Consider the following 18,260-nt stretch of genomic DNA (forward strand, 5'->3'; position numbering starts at 1 on the left):
ACACTAGGGTGCCAGGAGACCCTGGGTGTCTTTCTTTTTTTTTCTAACATTTATTTATTCCCTTTTGTTGCCCTTGTTCTATTGTTGTAGTTATTATTATTGTTGTTGATGTCATCGTCGTCGGATAGGACAGAGAGAAATGGAGAGAGGAGGGGAAGACAGAGAGGGGGAGAGAAAGACAGACACCTGCAGACCTGCTTCACCGCCTGTGAAGCGACTCCCCTGCAGGTGGGGAGCCGGGGGCTCGAACAGGGATCCTTCTGCCGGTGCGCTACTGCCGGACTCCAGACCCTGGGTTTCTAGTGGAGGGTGGTCCCTGGCTGCCAGCTTATGGGGAGCAGCTGAGGACCATCCCCCAGAACCTGAGGGCGGGAGGGACGGGCCCCACAGCCGCCAGGTCACCCTCCAGCTCCCCCCACCCAGTCTCCCTGCCGGTGGCCACACCCCCGCTCAAGCCTGACCTCACCTGGCCAGATGTGCACACTCTGTGATCAGAGGGACTAAGGGAGGGGAGGCCTCAGGCGGGGCCCACGGAGAGAGGTGCTCGGGAGGCCAGGAGCTGGTGGTGTGAGGCACTCTCCCAGTCCTGTCACAGCCCGGTCACGACTTTGTCACCTGGGGTCATGTGAGGCCCAGGCCAGGCTGCTGCTATTGTCTTCAGAGCTTTTCTTGGTGAATAAACCTGACAGGCACGTCCTCCTGGCCACACTCGTTATCCATATGGACAGCCACTAGAGGCTGACGGAGAGAGCAGAGACACCATGGCACAGGAGCCGCCCCTGGCGCCACTGTGGCGCTCCCATATGGTGCCAGGGTTCGAGCCCAAGCCACAGGTATGGTAAAGCACATAGCCTCTCCCTCCCGTCCCTGGCCCCAATGCCCCCTGTTCTGTCCCCACCAGTGTGGTGGTTTGGGGACCTCACTCCCAGACGGCGTTGGCCTGCGCCCCCATGTTCTCTCTACAGAAAGGCCCGTTCCAGCCCCTGTCTGTTCTTAAGTCGCTGTCCTCTGCTGGTGCTGGCCAGGGGTCTACAATGGCATGTGGACAGTGACTTGGCATAAAGCATGCAGGCTTCAGGTTGGGTGCAGCCCCCCAGCACTGCCAGAGATGGCCACCTGCTCACCCCACACCTGCCCCCTTCCCTGCACCTGTAACCACTCGTCCAACCCCCCTGCTTCTGCTCTCAGGGCCCTGCTTGCTGCCAGGGGTTGAACCCAGGCCTCCAGAGCATCAAGTGTGAAATGAAAGTCTTTTGCAAAATCCACTGTGCTGTCTTCAGGGTCCTTTATGCACTCGGTCTTTATGCTCCAAGCACAGAGGGTTGCCTGGGGACAGAGACCCCGAGACCCCGAGCGGCTGCCCCCCAGAGCTGAGGGTTTGGGGATTTTAGGGATGGGGGTGCATCCAGAATCCGGCCATCTCTCTGGCCCCCGTGGACGGGGGCACTCTGTCCAGCAGCTGATGTGTTAAAAGAAAAATACAAGTGACAGATTGTGACCCCCACCCACAGGACATCTGTGCAGCTGGCCCCGGGTGACCACACGGGACGAAAGACCTTCCTTCCCTCCCAGTGGCCGAGGCTCAGAGGGGACGTAGGGGTCGCAGGGCAGGCGGTGCAGAGGGCCTCTGTGCAGAGCAGGGGCTGGTGGGAACAAGGGGACGGGAGCACGGGGGGGTGAGTTATGGTGAACATGGGGTCTCCCTATCAAGACTTTGTTGCCCCCGGGGTTATCGCTGGGGCTCGGGACTGGCACTATGAACCCACCGCTCCTGGAGGCCTGTTTTCTTTTTTTCTTTTTTTTTTCTTTCTATTTTACTTGACAGGACAGAGAGAAATTGAAAGGGGAAGAGAGGGAGAGAGACCTACAGACCGGCTTCATCTCTTGTGAAGCTTCTCCCTGCAACCCGGGTCCTGGTAACATGTGCCACCGCCCGGCCCCTGCCAGCACGTCACATTGACATGGAGGCCTTGCAAGTCACATTTCATTTTTATTTCTTTATTGGGGAATTAATGTTTTACATTCAACAGTAAATACAGTAGTTTGTACATGCATAACATTCCCCAGTTGCCCGTATAACAGTACAACCCCCACTAGGTCCCACATTTCATTTTAGTTGACTTCACTTGGGTTTAGTTTATCTGCCAGTGGGGCTAGTGCTGGGGCTCAGTGTTGGCACCACAAACCCACTGCTCCCAGTGACCATTTTCTCCCTTCCTTTTTCTTTTTGTTTGACAGGACAAAGACAAATTGAGAGGGAGGGGGGAGATAAAGAGAGAAACAGAGGCCTGCAGCCCTGCTTCACCGCTCATGAAGCTATACCCCTGCAGGTGAGGACGAGGGCTTGAACCCAGGTCCTTATGCCTGGTAAGGTGTGTGCTCAATCAGGTACGCCATCACCTGGCCCCTAGCTTGTTGGTCCCCGCTAAGGCCAACCCAGACAGGAGGGTCCCCGAGTGACTTGTTGTGTCCACGTGGGAACCCCCGTGGACCTCTGGCCACCTCCTTGCAGGCCCTCACAGCCTGCCACAAGGCCTGGGGACAGAGACACACAGAACATTGAGGTGTTGCCTCTGTCCCATTGCTCTGCTGCCCCTGTCCCATTGGGGGCAGGGGCCAGAAGGGCCGGGAGCAGTGATGGAGCCAGTCAGGTGAGCAATCACTGCCTTGGCCCCACTCATAGTCGCCACCTGTCCCCTGCAGTCCTCCGTGGGGGAGGCCCAGACAGTGACGCAGCCCAGATGCCACAGCTGATGGCGGTGACGGCTGGGAGCCTGAGGGCAGGCAAGGGCACGAGTGACTGCTGGCCTCTCAGCTCAGGCCACACGGTCCTCACGGTCTCAGGTGTCCCTGAATGTCCCCAAGCTCCAGGTAGGAGAGGAGGTGGCACTTGGAGTCCAGGTGTCCAGGACGGACAGAGTCCTGTGCAGTCCTGCTAGGGTGGGGGTGGGGGTAGCAGAGCCCTCCCAGAGCCCTGCCCCGCCCACCTCACTCTTTCTGGATCATTCCCTGCCACCAGCAGCCTAGAACAAGGGTCCAAGAAGATGTGAGGCGTGGGCACTGGCCATGTGAGGCTGCGGGGAGCAGAGTGCCAGGGCCCAGGTGCCTGGGGGCCAGAGGGCAGGTGTGATCACAGCAGGGTGGTCCCCAGCCCAGCAGAAGAATCCAGGAGGCCAAGCCTGGGCTCCTCACCTGTAGATGGTCACCTGGAAGAAACTGGCCTCTTACAGGCAAAGTGGAGGCCCAGGCTGGCAGGGGCTCTGTGTCTACGGGGATACCCTCAGACCTCACCCCAGGGACTGTCTCAGTAGGGGAAACTGAGGCAGGGGATCTCCTCAGCCTCCCCGTGGCACTAGGAAGTTCAGGGGCACTGCTTTTGGCAGAAGAGGACTGTCACCTCCCCGTCCCCTCCTCTGGAGATCAGGCTTTGTCCCTTCTGGCGGTGCCCAGGTGCCCAGCCTCACCCAGGTCACACCCTGTCTCCCAGAAACAGAGTCCAGCCACAGCGTCCCTCAGTCCCCACGGCAACAGCCTGCATGCTCATTTCCAGGGAAACCCGGGCCCTCGGAGTCCCAGTTGCCACAGTAACGTCCCTGGGCTTAGCCAGCCACAAGGCGGACACCACAGAGGGGCCGAGGGTGCAGGACAAGGAGTCAGGTGCATCTGGGTGTGGGTGGCAGGTGTAGGTTGACGAACCTGCGGAGCCCTCTCAGCCTCCCGCCAGCCATGAGCGTCCAGTCCAGCGAGTCTGGTCAGGTGGACATGGAGCAGTCCCCGTCCAGGCTGGCCACTGTGATCCAGGTCAGTGGGGGCACCCTGGTCCTTCCTGCAGGAAGGTCCCCGGCAGCTTGGGAGGAAGGGCCATGGGGAGAGGCCACACCTCCCAGCTCCAAGGCCCTCGGTGGTCAGCTGACCGGCAGCACCTGGGGTGGACAACTGAGGCTCCCAGGCTGCCAGCCCCTGCTTCTCACTGTCAGGGAAGGGGACAGACAGCTCCATCTGGCTTACTGCACCCTGGGAGTGCATCTCTGCGTGGGGTGGTGGGCCCCTGCCAATCCAGCTCCAGCCCCAAGTACCGGGTGTCCGGCCCTCCCACCCGCCATCCCCACAGGGCCTCAGAGAAGTGGGTCCCCAGCACCCTGCTTCCCTTCACGTGCCAACACCCACGGCCCCAATACCCAGCCAGCGGCCCCACCCCCAACTCCTCTGGGAGCCCATGAGCCCAGGGTTCATTCACTTCCTGCTCTCAGAACCTGGGATGGTGCTGGGGGCTGACACCCCAGGGAAACATGGGCGGCCCCCCAGAAGAGAGTGACTGAATGGAGGAGGTCCCGCACAGGCACACACACCTGTACATGCACACGTATGTGCTCGCGTCCACAGATAGGTACAGGGAGATGCCACCAAGGACAGGGCCCTGAATCAGGCAACTCACCGCAGGAGGGGCCCTGGGGGACACTCTCTGACCCCCCCACCCCATGGGGCTTAGCTGAGCTGTGGCAGGTGGGGGAGGACACAGTCCCTAGGCCCTGCTGACCTCCCACCCTCCCCAACAATGTCACCCACTTGCAGCTGGAGCAGGGGACCTGGGCTGAAGCCATTGCTATGGTTATGAGCTGGCTTCAGGGGGAGCCTGGGCAGTTGGGAGCCCTGCACCCCAAACTTTGCTGGGTCTGGGGCCATCACCTGGAGTCAGGAGGCTCTATCCTGTGCTGTTTGCGGGTGTGACTGTGGCCTGAGCACCCCAGCAGGCTGGTGGTGGCACCCAGGGGCCCGGACAGGCCAGCCCCGAGACCACAGCTGTGCAGGATGTGTCCTGGGGCTGGGGACGCAATGGAGGGGCAGTTCCCCACTGCTGGGCCCCAGAGAAGACTGGGCAGAAGTGGCTGCAGCCTGCTCAGCTCCTGATGACCCTGGTCCGAGTCTCTGCGAATGTCCTAGGGAGCCAGGTAACAGGCAAGGCCCAGAGGGCTCCAAACAGCCAGAGCTGGCCTGAGCACCTTGGGGCACAGCGTTCCAGGGCCAATGCACTCCAGCATGGAACAACTTTCCTGAGAAAACAGGGGCTGGAGTCTGTTCCCCCCCCAGTTCCCCCCACACACAGCAGAACCGGCCACAGAGCACAATGGTGCCAGGACTCAGAGGCTGTCCCCCTGACCGTGGGGGCAGAGATACAAGGACAGGACAGCTGGTGGCCCGGAGACCCATACCATGTTCCTCTGCTGCTGCCCAGAGAGGAGACCTCGCTGGGCACACGCTGAATCCCCCACCTCCCCAACTGGGAAAGACTGCTTCACCAGTCAGCAAGGGCACAGGCATGGGGTCATGGCACAGGGGTCCAGAGGCCATGGACATAGGGTCACAGGCATGAGAGTCATGGAGTCATGGGTCTTTGGGCACAGAGTTCATGGGGTCATGGGCCACAGGCATGGGATCATGGCATGAGGGCCATGGGGGGAATAGGGGCATGGCATGGGGGGTCATGGAGGCATGGGCCCTTGGACCTGGGGGCCATAGAGTCATGGGGCCTTGGGCATAAGGGACATGGAGGCATGTGATTATGAGGTCATGGGTATAGGAGTATGGGGTCATGGGCATCAGGGTACAAGGTTCATGAGCGTAGAGAGCATAGGGTCACAGGCATGTAGATTATGGGGTCATGGGCATGGAGGTCAAAGGAATAGGGTCATAAGGTCAGAGGCATGGGGGTCCTGGGGGTCATGGGGTCACAGCTATGAGGGTCATGAGGTCATGGGCATGGACGTCATGGGGCCTGGGCATGGCGGTCACAGGAATGGGGTCATAGGGCCATATGCATGGAGATTGTGGGTTAACGATCATGGGATCCTGAGGTCATGGGCAGGGAGGTTATAGGGCCCAAGCATGGGGGTCAAAGGAATAGGGCCATAAGGTCATAGGCATGAAGGTCATGGGGTCAGGCACAGGCATAGGAGTTGTGGGGTCATGTGGAGATCATGGGGGGGTCACAGGAATGGGGTCATAGGGTCACAGTCACAGGGATCATGAATCTGGGGCAGGGTGGGGAGGAGGTTACTAGAGGGCTCACTGACAGAAACAAGGACCAGAGAGACATGCCTCTCTGAGACAAAGCCTGAGAGGGGCCAGCAGACGGAGGAGTCAGGCCAGCTCTCCCCGCACACACACACACACTAGGAGGCCTTATACCTGAGTAAGGCCTGGGGAGTGGGAGGGAGGGTTTTGTCTGCAGGAAGGCTGGGTGGCCAGGTGTGATGATGTCCATGACACCTGGACTGGTGACTCTGCCCCGGATGATCCTGTGTTTGTCACCAGACCCCACAGTCACAGTGGCTTCCTGGCCTTGGTGACATGGGGTTCTGTGGAGGGGAGGTCTCACACTCACAGCATGGGATCATGGGTACTGGGGAGGCACGGGGAAGGGGCCAAGGGCACTGGGGATCTCTGAGTACTTGGGCCCCTGGGCTTTGAGGAGCTATAGGTACTGGGGGACAGATGGATTCCCATCCTAGCACAGCCCCCAGTCTCGCCCACAGAGCAAGAGAGCAGCTTCTGGTCTCCCCAGGCTGGGCAGGGGCATTCCGCAGTTCCCCTGGCAGCCACACGTGGGCACTGTGGGAGCTCGATGCCTGGCCGCTGCTGGCGGGGCCTGGGCCAATTCCCCGTCCCCAGGGCTGCCCACCTGTCTCCCACACACACACTCGATGACATGGGGAGTCCCCTGCTTGGTCACCAGCTGGACACCCCCCTGGCAGGGGACTGAAAGGATGTCCTCCCTGCCTACTCAGGGCTCTGCTGACACCCTGGCATGCACCCCCTCCCCAAGATGTCAGTGTAGGGGTCCTCATCCCCCTCAGAGGCCTCGGATCTACCCCTCCCCCATGCCAGGATAGGGCAGACTGTCCCTGCCTGGCTCAGATCCAAGAAGCTGGGGGACTCTGGACCCCAGGGGTCCAGTACTGGGGTGTGGACCTGAGGGTCTCGGGCTGGGGGCTCCGATGATGGTGAACATCTGGGGGCTGGAACTGGGGGGTCTAGGAATGGGGAATCCAGTGCTGGAAGGGCCTGAGGGTCCAGTGTTGGGGGTGTGGTGTTGGGGGTTCCCACACTGGGGTTCTGAAACTGGGGGGTCCTGTACCAGGGGCTAATATTAGGGGTCTGCATCTCTGGGGGTAGGAGGGCAGCGACCAGGAGCTACACAGCAGTCAGAGCTCAGGACTTGCAGACATGAGGTACTGAGCTCAGTCCCTAGCACCAACTTTGCCAGAGTAATGCTCTAGTCTCTCTGTGTCTGTTTAGCTCTCTGTCAATAAACAAATTAATCTTTGACTTTTTTTTTTCATTTTGTTTTGTTTTTCATCCAGAGTCCTGCTCAGCTCTGGCTGATGGTGGTGTCAGGGACTGAACCTGGGACTTTGGAGCCTCAGGCAGGAGAGGCTTTTTGCAGAGCCATTATGCTGTCTCCACTGTCCTTTCTTTGACATTTTTAAAATGGAAAGATAATAGGATGGAGGTCCCCAAAGGCCTATTCTTCCCTCCACGGAGCAACCCCCCCCCCCGGACTGTCCCCATATTCACAGATAACACGCTCGGACCACAGAGCTGTGACGATGGCAATACCAGGAACCCCAACACCCACCTGATCTGGGGGGGTCTGTCATGTACTTGGAAGGAGAAAGAGGGGACATATGGAGAAAGCTGCCTGCTGGGCCCCACATGCAGACCCCCAGGCTCTGCCCCCAGGCATCACTCAGCCTAAGCCCCAGGGGTCCTTGGAAGGAGGGGTGCGGTGCTAGAGACAGGCCAGGGAGGCTGGTGTCCAGCCGTAGTGTCCCCTGTGACCCTCAGGCTTCCCGGGGGTTCTAGAAGCTTCCTTATACATGCAGAGACTGGGGTGCTGGCAGGCTGAGCCTCAAGTTCCTGCAGGCCTGCTGCAGGGTCAGCAAGGGTGCAGCCCCCTCCCCGCAGCCCCCCGCAGCCCCCCGCAGCCACAGCTGGAAGGCATTAGCGCCCTGGGGGACGCAAGTGGCCGAGCTGTGAGTCAAGCCCAGGCTTCCCGGCAGCCCTGGCGCCTCCCGGGCCCCTGGGAGCAGGCGGGGGCGGCACAGCCCTGCCTGGCTGGGAGGGGGCTTCCCAGAACTGGGGCCACCCGGGCTTCAGGCTGGCACAGGCTCCCCACTGTCCCTCCTCCCAGTGGAGTGCTCCCCCACCCTGGATGATTCCAGAGATTGAGGCAGAGGTTTGGTGCTGGGCCCAGGGTCCCATACCCCATGCAGCCCCCACAACCAAACCATATGGCAGCGCAGTGACTACAGGATCAAGGGCCCCCCAGCTCAGAGCCTGAAACCCCCAAGACCGAAGACCTGTCCCTGCCAATGCCCTGCTCCCCCTCCTGGTCCCTCTGTCCCCTCCTGGTTCCCTCTATCCCCTCCTGGTCCCCTCTGGCCCCTCCTGGCCCCTCTATCCCCTCCTGGCCCCTCTATCCCCTCCTGGCCTCTCTGTCCCCTCCTGCCTCCTCCTGGCCCTTTCTTTCTTCTCCTGTCCCCTTATGTCCCCTCCTGCTCCCTGGTGTCCCCTCCTGCTCCTCCCTCCTCTGGCAGATCTGGGGGCTTCTCCTGGGAGCTCAGGGACTCTGCTGTGCCCAGGAGGGAGCTGTCTCCCTGGACCTTGAGTCCCCCCCGCATCCCACAGCCCCAGGGAAGGTTCCTTGCTTGCTCTCAGATCCCCAGGCCTTTAGAGGACTGTCCCATCAATGCTTCCACCCCCCACCCCTTCATGCGGTACAGCCCTGCAACTGTCCTGGTCCTAAGAGGAAGGTGACCCCCCACATGGACCCCAGGATGAGGACCCTAACTTCGGTGCAGGTGGACAGGAGTGATTGGACTCTGGAGAGGTTAGGACTCAGCCAGATACACAGAGGTTTGGGAGGGCCACAGGCAGCCCCCCCCCCCGTGTCCCCACACATCTGCTCCTCTGGCCCCCAAGCTGGCGTGGCCTCAGCTCTGCTCGGTGGACACAATGGGGTGCAGGCAGCTGAAGCTCCCCGTGTCTGGGGGTGTCTTTCAGCAGCTGGAGGACACAGTGCTGAGCCCCACAGCCAGCAGGGAGGACCGGGCACTGACCATACGTGGAGCTGGAACGGCCTCGCCCACCTCCATGCCTGCTCACATCCGGGAGATCGTGGCCAGCAGCCTGGATCAGGGACCACCAGGTGAGGAGGCCAGATGAGGACCCCAGGTAGGGACCCCAGGTGAGAACCCCAGGTGATGGACCCCAGGTGAGAGACACCAGGTGAGGGGCACCAGATAAAGGACCTAGGTAGGAACCCCAGTTAAGGACCTCAGATGAGTAGTCCCCAGGTAGGGACCCCAGGTGGGGGACCCCAAGTGAGGACCCCAGGTGATGGACCCCAGGTGGGGGACCCAGGTGATGATCCCAGGTAAGGACCCCAGGTGAGGACCCCACTGAGACACCCACGTGAGGAGCCCAAGTGGAGGAGCCCAAGTGAGGTGGGAAGGAATGCAGAGAGCCTCACCGTGGGCCATGGGGCAGCTTTGGGTGTCACGCAGTGTGGGGACATAGACTCAGGGTCCCGTGTTCAGCCCTAGGCACAAGGCATCCCCAAAGCCAGTCAGGGGTATCCACCAGGTCTCGGTCCAGCGGGCCTGAGCTGAGGAGAGGAGAGAGGCCCCGGGGTGCACAGTAGCCCCAGCCCTCAAGCCTCAATGGTCACACGGCAGAGAGGACCCTCCTCCCGCTTTCGGCCCGGTCCCCGCCACCCAGCCTGTGGTCCCTGCCAGGCCCCAGCCCTCGGGACACCTGAGCCCCGTTCTCCAGGGGCTAGCCAGCCACAGGGGACCCCTGGCTGTGTGCCAAGGGGTCGGACAGCAGGATCGTGACGGGGTGGTCCCCCTGATGTCCCCAAACTCACGGCCCCTGGCACTCGGCCACCTGCCTGCAGACCCCTGGGGCCAGCTGACCGGGGTCATCCACAGGGGAGCCACCCGCCGCGGCCCCCGGGCAGGACACGGAGCTGCTGCAAGATGAGCTGGCACGGCTGGAGGCACTGCTGGCCCAGGCGGGCACTGAGCGGGAGGAGCTGGCCGGGAGGTTCCAGGCAGCCAGCCAGCGGGTGAGTGAGCACAGAGAGCAGGCAGGGAAACTGAGGCAGGAAAGAGAGCCAGCCAGCGGGTGAGTGACCATGACAGAGCAGACGGGAAAACTGAGGCAGGGGGCAGCCGGTGGATGAGTGAGGTTGCCTATGGACAGGGAAACCAAGGAAGAGGTGGGGGTCCAGAGCCTGGATCACCCCCAGACCCCCAGGCCACCAGCCCAGCTAAGGGACCCACTTTTGTCCCCTTGCCCCACCTGGACTCAAGCCCCAGTCACTGCTTGGAGGGCAGGGCCAGCCCAGGGAGGAGGTGACCCCGGCAGGGGGCAGGGGTAGTGCTGTGAGTGCCCTCAGTGCAGGACACTTTCCTGACTCCTGGGCGGGGCGGGGGGAACCTGGCCCCCAGTAGCTCAGTGCCACGGCCACACAGCCATGCTCTCACCCCGGGGGCCACAGATGCCGGTCAGCTGCCGCCCACCCCTGGCCTCCTGAGCCAAAGCTTCCTTGCGGGCAGGGGTGGGGAGAGGCGGGAAGGGAGAGTGAGTCAGCTCTGCACCCCGCTGGCTGGCCTCTGTGGTGCCCCCCCCCACCGCCTGGCCACCCCAGATGTGACCCCTGACCCTCCCAGCAGCCTGCATCTCAGGCCCTGAACACCTTGGGGAGGTGGGGTGGGGGCACCAAGAGCCCCAGTGGGGAGGTGGGGCACAGGCTCTGAGGGCTCTGGGGTTGCAGACTGGGGGTCAGGGGCAATGGAGACCCCACCTCAGTGAGTTTCAGTTTCAGGGGGCGCCCAGCATGTCCCAGCAGACTGACACCCTCTGGCCTGAGGTGACCCATGACCCACTGTGCTGGGGACCAGGGGAGCCCTGTCCTTTGGGATGAAGGTGCCGGGCTACCCCTGCCCATCTGGGCCCCGCTCCCCAGCAGCTGCGGGCCCGGGTGCAGAGCTCGGAGGCACGGCTGCGGAGAGCAGAGCTGGAACATAACGCAGACCTGGAGGAGGCACTGGGCCGGCTGGAGACCTCGGAGCAGAGGTGAGGCAGGGGGGAGGGGGGGGAGAGGTAAGGCCGGGGAGCAGGCAGAGGGGAGGTCAGGGGAGCAGGCAGAGGGGAGGCCAGAGAGCAGGCACAGGAGAGGCAGTGGGGGAGGGGTTAAGAGGGGGAGGCCAGGGAGCAGGCACAGGGGAGGCCGGGGTGGGCAGGGTGGCACCTGTCTCTGCCTGGAGAGGGCACTGCAGGTCTGGGGGAAGGCCCAAGGCACAGAGCACGGGCAGTGATACCAACTGTGACCTCAACCTAGCTGGGACCCCCTTCACCCCCTTCCGCTTTGGTGGGACCCAGCACCCAGGTCCAGCCCCTGGAGACCTGGCCAGTTGGAAGGGCAGCACAGAGGTGCCCACAGGAAGGGAAGACCCCCCAGCCCTGCTCCCTGCACCCCACACCAGCCAAGGGCGGGGTCCACAGCCCCCAGCTGCCCAGCCTGTCCAGGGGTGTCAGGGTGAGGCCTCCCTGGCCCCTGGTGGTCCACTCCCTGCACCCTAGACACAGTCCCGGGAGAGGGCACCCCCACTGAGGGCACCCCTGGCCTGTAGCCCCCCAGACCTAGTGGTGGAGAAAGGCCCCACCCCCTGGCTCCCTCTCTCCACACCCCCTCCCAGCCCCACCCCGCAATGTGAGGGTTCACTCAGCAGCAAGACCAAGGGGGCAGCCTGGTCCTGGGCGGGGCTGAGCCTGGTCCTGGGGGGGGCTGAGCCTGGGTGTGGGGCCAAACTGGGGGTGTGGGACTGAGCCTTCTTCGCAGGGGGGGGCTGAGCCTGGGTGTCCCCAGGAGCGCAGGGCTGGCACAGGTGAACAGGCTGCTGAGGGCCCAGCTGGAGCAGCTGCAGGCGGCCCAGGATGCACTGACCCGGGAGCTGGCCAGGACGGCGGGCGGCGAGCTCCACCTGCAGGCCCAGCTGCAGCGGAAAGGGCAAGAGGTGCTGCACCCAGATGGGCAGGCAGAGCTCCTGGGGCCTGGCCTGAGCCTCACCCACACCCCCCCTGCTCAGGGAGCCTCCGGGAGACCCCGAGAAGAAAGGAGGGGGCTTGGGCTGGGTCCCAGAGCGGCCAGGACCCAGGATAGGTGCTTCAGGGAGCAGGCACCCAGCTCCCCCTGCCCCACCAGCCAGCAGACCCCACAGCCCTGCCAGTCAGCTCCCGGGGGTTGGGGGTTGCCCAGATCTTGGTGACTGCCACCTGCCTTTGCACGTGTCCCCAAAGGGGTGTGACTGCTGTCAGGCCACCCATGCTGCCCCTGGAGGGTAGAGGTGACTGTTACCCCCTGTGCCTGATGCCACAGCCCTCCACACACACACGTTACCCCTGCGGTGGCCACCCCACACACACAGAGCGCCAAGCAGAGAGGACCACCAGTTGTGGTCCCCAAGTCCTGGGGTCGCTGCATCCCCAGTGGCTTTTCACTCTCTGTCTGTGTGCCTGTGTGCCAGGTGTGCAGTGTGTATACCCGTCTGTGTGTGTGCACGTATGCCCCATGCATGCAAACCTGTGCGTCCTGTGAACATCCATGCCTACCTGTGAGTCGAGCATTCATGCCTACCTGCACATGTCTGCATATATGCCTGTGTGAGCGCCTCTGCGTGTGCATGTTCTGTGTACCTTGTGTGAGCGTGTGCCTGTGTGCCTGTGTGTGCCCATTTACATCTCGCATCTGCTTGAATGGCTGCTGTGCATGTGTGACTGGAATAAGCATCTCACACACATGTGTGTGCATACCTCGTGTACGTGTGTGTGCGTGTGTGTCTGTGTGTGTGTGATTTATGTGAGCATGTGTATCGTGAGTGTATGCATGTATGGCCATGTGTGAGCGTGTGTGCCTGCTTGTATGTGCATAGGTGCACCTGTATGAGCATTGTGCATGTGTGTATTGTGTGAGGAGGTGTGTGTGTGTGTGCATGTGTGTGAGCCTGTGTACATGTGTGTATCCCCATGTGATTATGTGCCTTGTGAGTGTGAATCTGTGCAAGTATACATGTGTGTATGTGTGTGTGAGATCATGTGTGTGGCTTATAGATCTGTGTGCATGTATGTCTTATAAGTGTGTGCATGAGTGCATGTCTGACCTTGTGTGTAAGCATGTGTGTATGTCTGTGTGTTCATGTCTTCCTACATTGTAAGCATGTGTACATGTCTGTCTTCATGTGTGATCATGTGTGCATGCCTGTCTGCATGTATACCCATGTGTACCTGTCTGCACTGGCCACCCACCCGCTGTGCCTCCCCAGGGGCCTGGCCGACCTGCGGGGGGTGGGGGGGGAGACTCGTCCCACACTGCCCCGCTGGGGCTGCATTCTGGGAGCTGGGCTGCGGGAGGAGCTCTGAGCGGGAGAGCAGGGCCCAGGCCAGGGTGGACAGAGCTTGCTGCCTGCAGGCCCGGCGGGCACACCGCGGGGAGCCCCGGGACATGTTCCGGCTGTGGAGGCAGGCGTCTGAGCTCCGCGCACAGCTGAAGGAGCTGCGGGAGGCCACCAACAGGTGGGAGCTGCCACAGGCTCCAGGAGCAGCGGGCACCTGGCTGGGGACGCCCCAGGCACTGCCCTCGGGACTGAGGGGTGGCCCCTGGTCTCTGGAGGGGCCGCCCCCTAGTGCTGGCACCTCCGGGGCCCAGCCTTGCTCACCCCGTCATGGGGCTCTGTTGGGGTTCACTTCCTCCCCATCCGTCCACACAAGGAGAAACCGAGGCTTGGGGTGGGCAGTCTTGTGGGCGGAGCTGCCACAGGACAGGGGTGGAGGTGGGCACAAGAAAGCAGCATTGAGGCCACCCGCCCGCTGTGCCTCCCCAGGGGCCTGGCCGACCTGCGGGGGGACGCGGCCCACACCGCCCGGCGCCTGCACGCGGCCTGCCTGGGCCTGGACACGCACCTGCGGCGGGCGGCGGGCGGCCTGGAGCAGCAGCTGCGGGACAAGGTGCAGGAGATGCTAGAGCTACAGGGCCGCTGGGACGCCCAGAAGGTGGCTCTGCAGGCCAGGTGGGCACCGGGGACGGGGCACCTGGCAGGAAAACAGCGTGCCCACCTCGCCATGGCTGAGCCCTGGGTTCAAGACCTGGAGCCACGTGGGAGCACCAGGGGTGGCACCAGGGAGCTGCAGGGATGGTGGGCAGAGCTGTGGCATCTCTCCTCTCTCTTTCTCTTTTTCCCAGAGCCCTGCTCAGCTCTGGCTTATTTTGGAGCTGGGGATATATCCTTAGACTTTGGAGCCTCATGTAGGAAAGGCTTTCTTCTTCTTCTAGCGTTTGCCCTTCTTCCGTAGCCAGTCAACAGCGTCAGGTTGAGCCTGATGTAAAGTTTTGAGACCTCCTTTGAAAGGCTTTCTGCAGAACCGTTATGCTGGCTCCTCAGCCCTCTTTCTGTCTCTCCCACATGCCTCTCTCTCAGAAATAAAAAGTTGAAAATCGGGAGTCGGGCGGTAGCGCAGCAGGTTAAGCGCAGGTGGTGCCAAGCGCAAGGACCAGCATAAGGATCCCGGTTCGAGCCCCCGGCTCCCCCCCCACCTGCAGGGGAGTCGCTTCCCAGGTGGTGAAGCAGGTCTGCAGGTGTCTGTCTTTCTCTCTCCCTCTCTGTCTTCCCCTCCTCTCTCCATTTCTCTCTGTCCTATCTAACAACGATGACATCAATAACAACAACAATAATAACGACAACAACAATAAAAATACAACAAGGGCAACAAAAGGGGAAAAAAAAAGAGTTAGCATAAGATACACCACTGGGGGAGGAGGGCACCTTTCTCAAGGTGTTCTGCTCTCTGGGGCTTCTCTCCTTCTTGCAGTTTGGTAAGTGAATTCTTAATTTAAAAATAAATAAATAAGTTAAAAATCTGGGCAGAGAGACCACGAGTTGTGGCATCACTCATGCAGGAAGGTGGAGATGCGCTCCCCGGCACTGCGTGTGAGCAGCAACGTGAAAACAAATTGAAAAATAATAATAATAAATTAAAAATAAATAAATAAATATAAATAAATAAAAAGAAAACGAATTTAAAGATATTTTATCACCAGGCACAAGGACCTGGGCTGGAGCCCCGCCTGCCTGCAGGGAGGAAGCTTCACAAGTGGTGAAGCAGGTCTGCAGGTGTCTGTCTTTTTCCCGCTCTATCTCTCCTTCCCTCTCAATTTCTCTCTGTCCTGTCAAGTATAATATATATATATATATATATGTAAAACATTAATCCCCCAATAAAGAAATTTTTTAAAAGGGAAATAATGGCCACCAGCATCAAGCCTCAGAAACAACCCTGACGGCAATTTAAAAAATGTTTTTAATTTAGAAATTAATTTGTTGGGCAGAGACCAAGATGAACCAAGGGGGGGGTGATAAACAGACAAAGAGAGGGAGGCTGGGTGGTGGAGCACCTGGCTGAGCGCACATGTTACAGTGCGCAAGGACCTGGGTTCAAGCCCCTGCTTCCCACCGATTGGAGGGAAAGCTTCATGAGTTTATGAACGGTGAAGCAGTGCTGCAGGTGTCTCTCTGTCTCTCCCCCTCTCTATCTCCCCTTCTTTTCTTGATTTCTGGCTGGCTATCAAGTAAAGAAAATTTTAAGAGAGAGAGAGAGACAAAGAGAGGGGGCCGGGTGGTGGCACACCTGGTTAAGCGCACATATTACCAAGTGCAAAGACCCTGGCCTCCAGTCCTCACCTGCATGGGGTCCACTTTATGAGCAGTGAAGCAGGTCTGCAAGTGTCTCTCTTTCTCTCCCTCTCTCTATCTTCCTGTCCCCTGTCAATTTCTGTCTGTCCTATCTAATAAAAACTAGAAAGAGGGGGTCAGATGGTAGCGCAGCAGGTTAAGCGCAGGTGGTGCAAAGCGCAAGGACCAGCGGAAGGATCCCAGTTCGAGCCCCTGGCTCCCCACCTGCAGGGGAGTCACTTCACAGGCGGTGAAGCAGGTCTGCAGGTGTCTGTCTTTCTCTCCCCCCTCTCTGTCTCCCCCTCCTCTCTCCATTTCTCTCCATCCTATCCAACAACAGTGACATCAAAAACAACTAGAATAATAACCACAACAATGGTAAAATAATCAGGGGAAAAAAATGGCCTCCAGGAGCAGTGGATTCGTGGTGCAGGCACTGAGCCCCAGCAATAACCCTGGAGGCAAAAAAAAAAAAAACTAGAAAGAAAAAAAGAGGAAAAAATGGCCATCAGGAGCGATGAATTCATAGTGCCAGCACCAAGCCCCAGCACCAACCCTGGTGGCAAAGAGATGGGGAGAAAGAGCAACAGCCCTGCTTCACGGTTCATGAGGCTTCCCCCCTGGAGGCTGGGACGAGGGCTTGAACTTTGATGTGCCACCACCCAGCCTCCAAAGTGAAAATAACATTTAACTTTAAAACCACAGACTTGCATCAGGGGAGGGCTAGTCCCAGGGGCGAGAGCCCCAGTGCCAGTAAGTCAACCTGGGCATGGAAGGTTCTGGAATGTCAGCCCAGGACCTGGAGTCTCTGGTGGTGGGGGGGGATATCTTTGCAGGACGTGGCCCCAGGAATGGGTCACCCCAGGAACACAATTAGCCAGGCTGAAAGGCGTGAGCCCATGGGACCCCGGCCCCAGAGAGCAGCTTGGGAGAAGGATTCCCAGGACCCAGTGCTCTGGAGACTCAGGAAGAAAGAGAACCTGAGCCGGGAAGGCTGGGGACTTGGGCACGGTGGCCGCTGGGAGTTAGAGCGAGGCTCACTGGGGTGGACCCTGGAGCCCAGAGGGTTCCTGAGGGAGTGGCCCCAGGGGAGAGCAGAAGGGGAGTCCCCAGACCAGGAGCCAGGCCACTGGCATAGGTGGCCGCCAGCCTGCTCCGGGTGCCCCACACCCCTTCCCCACACCCTGAACCCCACTTCCTGCAGGCTGACAGAACAGACACTGCTTGCGGAGAAGCTCAGGGAGGAGGCCTCTAGCAAGGACAGCACCATCGCCGCGCTCAGGAGGGAGGCGCAGAAGCTGGTGCGAGGTGGGAGGCTGGGGTGGTGCCGCATGGTGGGTTGGAGGCCCCCCTGAGACTCTGCCCTGGCTTGCAGGAGGCCGGCGAAGGCCGGTGGGCAGTGGACAACTTGAAGGATGAAGTGTCGAGGCTGCGGCTGCAGCTGGAGAGTATCCAGCAGGTGCGGCCCTGCACCCACCCCAGAGGGCCCTCCAAATCCACTGCCCCCAAGAGACCGGGTCCCACCCTGAACTCCCACCCTCATCCCCTCCCTGTCTTTGCAGGTAGCCCAGGCGGACGTGGGGCTCCTGGAGCCAGCATGGAGCTCTGGAGACCAGGAGGGGTGGGGGCACCCACAGAGCCCCCCATGCTCGGTATCCCCCCTCCGGGCCCCAGCGCTTCGGGCGGTGCAGGTGGCCAAGGAGAAGTGGCGTCAGCGGGAGCAGGTGGGTCCCCAGGGCAAAGTTCACCCCAGCCCCCACAGCAAGACAAGGGTGTCTCTCGGTGGGGGCCCTGCCAGGTCTAGCCAGTGGCCCCAGAAACTGGGGGCTGCTGGGATCACACTCCCCCTGCCCCACCCCGCCCCAGGATCTGTGTCTGCAGCTGGAGGCGGCCCGGGCCGAGGCAGCCGAGCTCCGGGGGCAGCTGTGGGGGGACCAGCCGGCAACCAGGAGGCAGCAGCTGGACACAGAGGAGGCACCTGAGCAGGACAGCCAGCTGACAAGGAGGTGGGAGCCTTCCAGAGCCTTCCAGGGGGAGGGGACAGACACAAGCCGTCCCACTGGGGACTAACCAGGGGCCTGGGAGCTCCCCCCTGCCAGGAGAGCACAAGGTACGGGGTGGGTGACCTCTGTTCTGAGGACGTCCCCCAGCCCTGTGCGTTGCCCTGTGTCCCCAAGGAGGAGCTGAAGAAGGGAGTGTCCCTGGGGGACACGGAGCCACAAGTACCTGGAGGCGGGGGCATCGGGCCGGGCAGGAGGGTATGCCCCCAGCCAAGGTCCCCCGGGAACTGGATGCAGAGGCTTCTGCAGCTCAGGGACTCTATCTCCCCAGCATCCCGTCTCTACCCCAGCGTCTCCCAGGATGGGAGCCAGTGGGATGCACAGCTCTCTGTGTCGTCCACCCTCATCCCCACGGTACGGGTCAGCACCCCAAGGCCCGAATCCCAACCCAGCACCCCACCTGCTGCTC

At 61.0% G+C, this 18,260-nt stretch overlaps 1 protein-coding gene across 5 annotated transcripts in view; it reads left to right on the plus strand.

The window, feature by feature from the left end:
- The first annotated feature begins 3,639 nt into the window (after nucleotides 1–3,639).
- The window catches only part of CROCC2 (ciliary rootlet coiled-coil, rootletin family member 2), a 37,867-nt gene continuing 23,246 nt past the window's right edge, over nucleotides 3,640–18,260 (plus strand). For 2 of the 5 annotated variants that reach the window (XR_009550595.1, XM_060193596.1), the window contains exons 1-11: nucleotides 3,640–3,801; nucleotides 9,064–9,208; nucleotides 9,993–10,129; nucleotides 11,033–11,142; nucleotides 11,936–12,083; nucleotides 13,535–13,638; nucleotides 13,947–14,132; nucleotides 16,996–17,092; nucleotides 17,167–17,250; nucleotides 17,354–17,515; nucleotides 17,658–17,797. Coding sequence is in view for 4 of the 5 variants with exons in the window: in XM_060193596.1 (XP_060049579.1) it covers nucleotides 3,727–3,801; nucleotides 9,064–9,208; nucleotides 9,993–10,129; nucleotides 11,033–11,142; nucleotides 11,936–12,083; nucleotides 13,535–13,638; nucleotides 13,947–14,132; nucleotides 16,996–17,092; nucleotides 17,167–17,250; nucleotides 17,354–17,515; nucleotides 17,658–17,797 (1,388 nt within the window). In the remaining variant the exon portion in view is untranslated. The remainder of the gene's footprint in view (nucleotides 3,802–9,063; nucleotides 9,209–9,992; nucleotides 10,130–11,032; nucleotides 11,143–11,935; nucleotides 12,084–13,534; nucleotides 13,639–13,946; nucleotides 14,133–16,995; nucleotides 17,093–17,166; nucleotides 17,251–17,353; nucleotides 17,516–17,657; nucleotides 17,798–18,260) is intronic. The other 3 variants (XM_060193597.1, XM_060193598.1, XM_060193599.1) reach the window with 3 other exon arrangements.

The sequence above is a fragment of the Erinaceus europaeus genome, chromosome 7, assembly GCF_950295315.1.
Source record: "Erinaceus europaeus chromosome 7, mEriEur2.1, whole genome shotgun sequence".
In the NCBI taxonomy this organism is placed as follows: Eukaryota; Metazoa; Chordata; class Mammalia; order Eulipotyphla; family Erinaceidae; genus Erinaceus; species Erinaceus europaeus.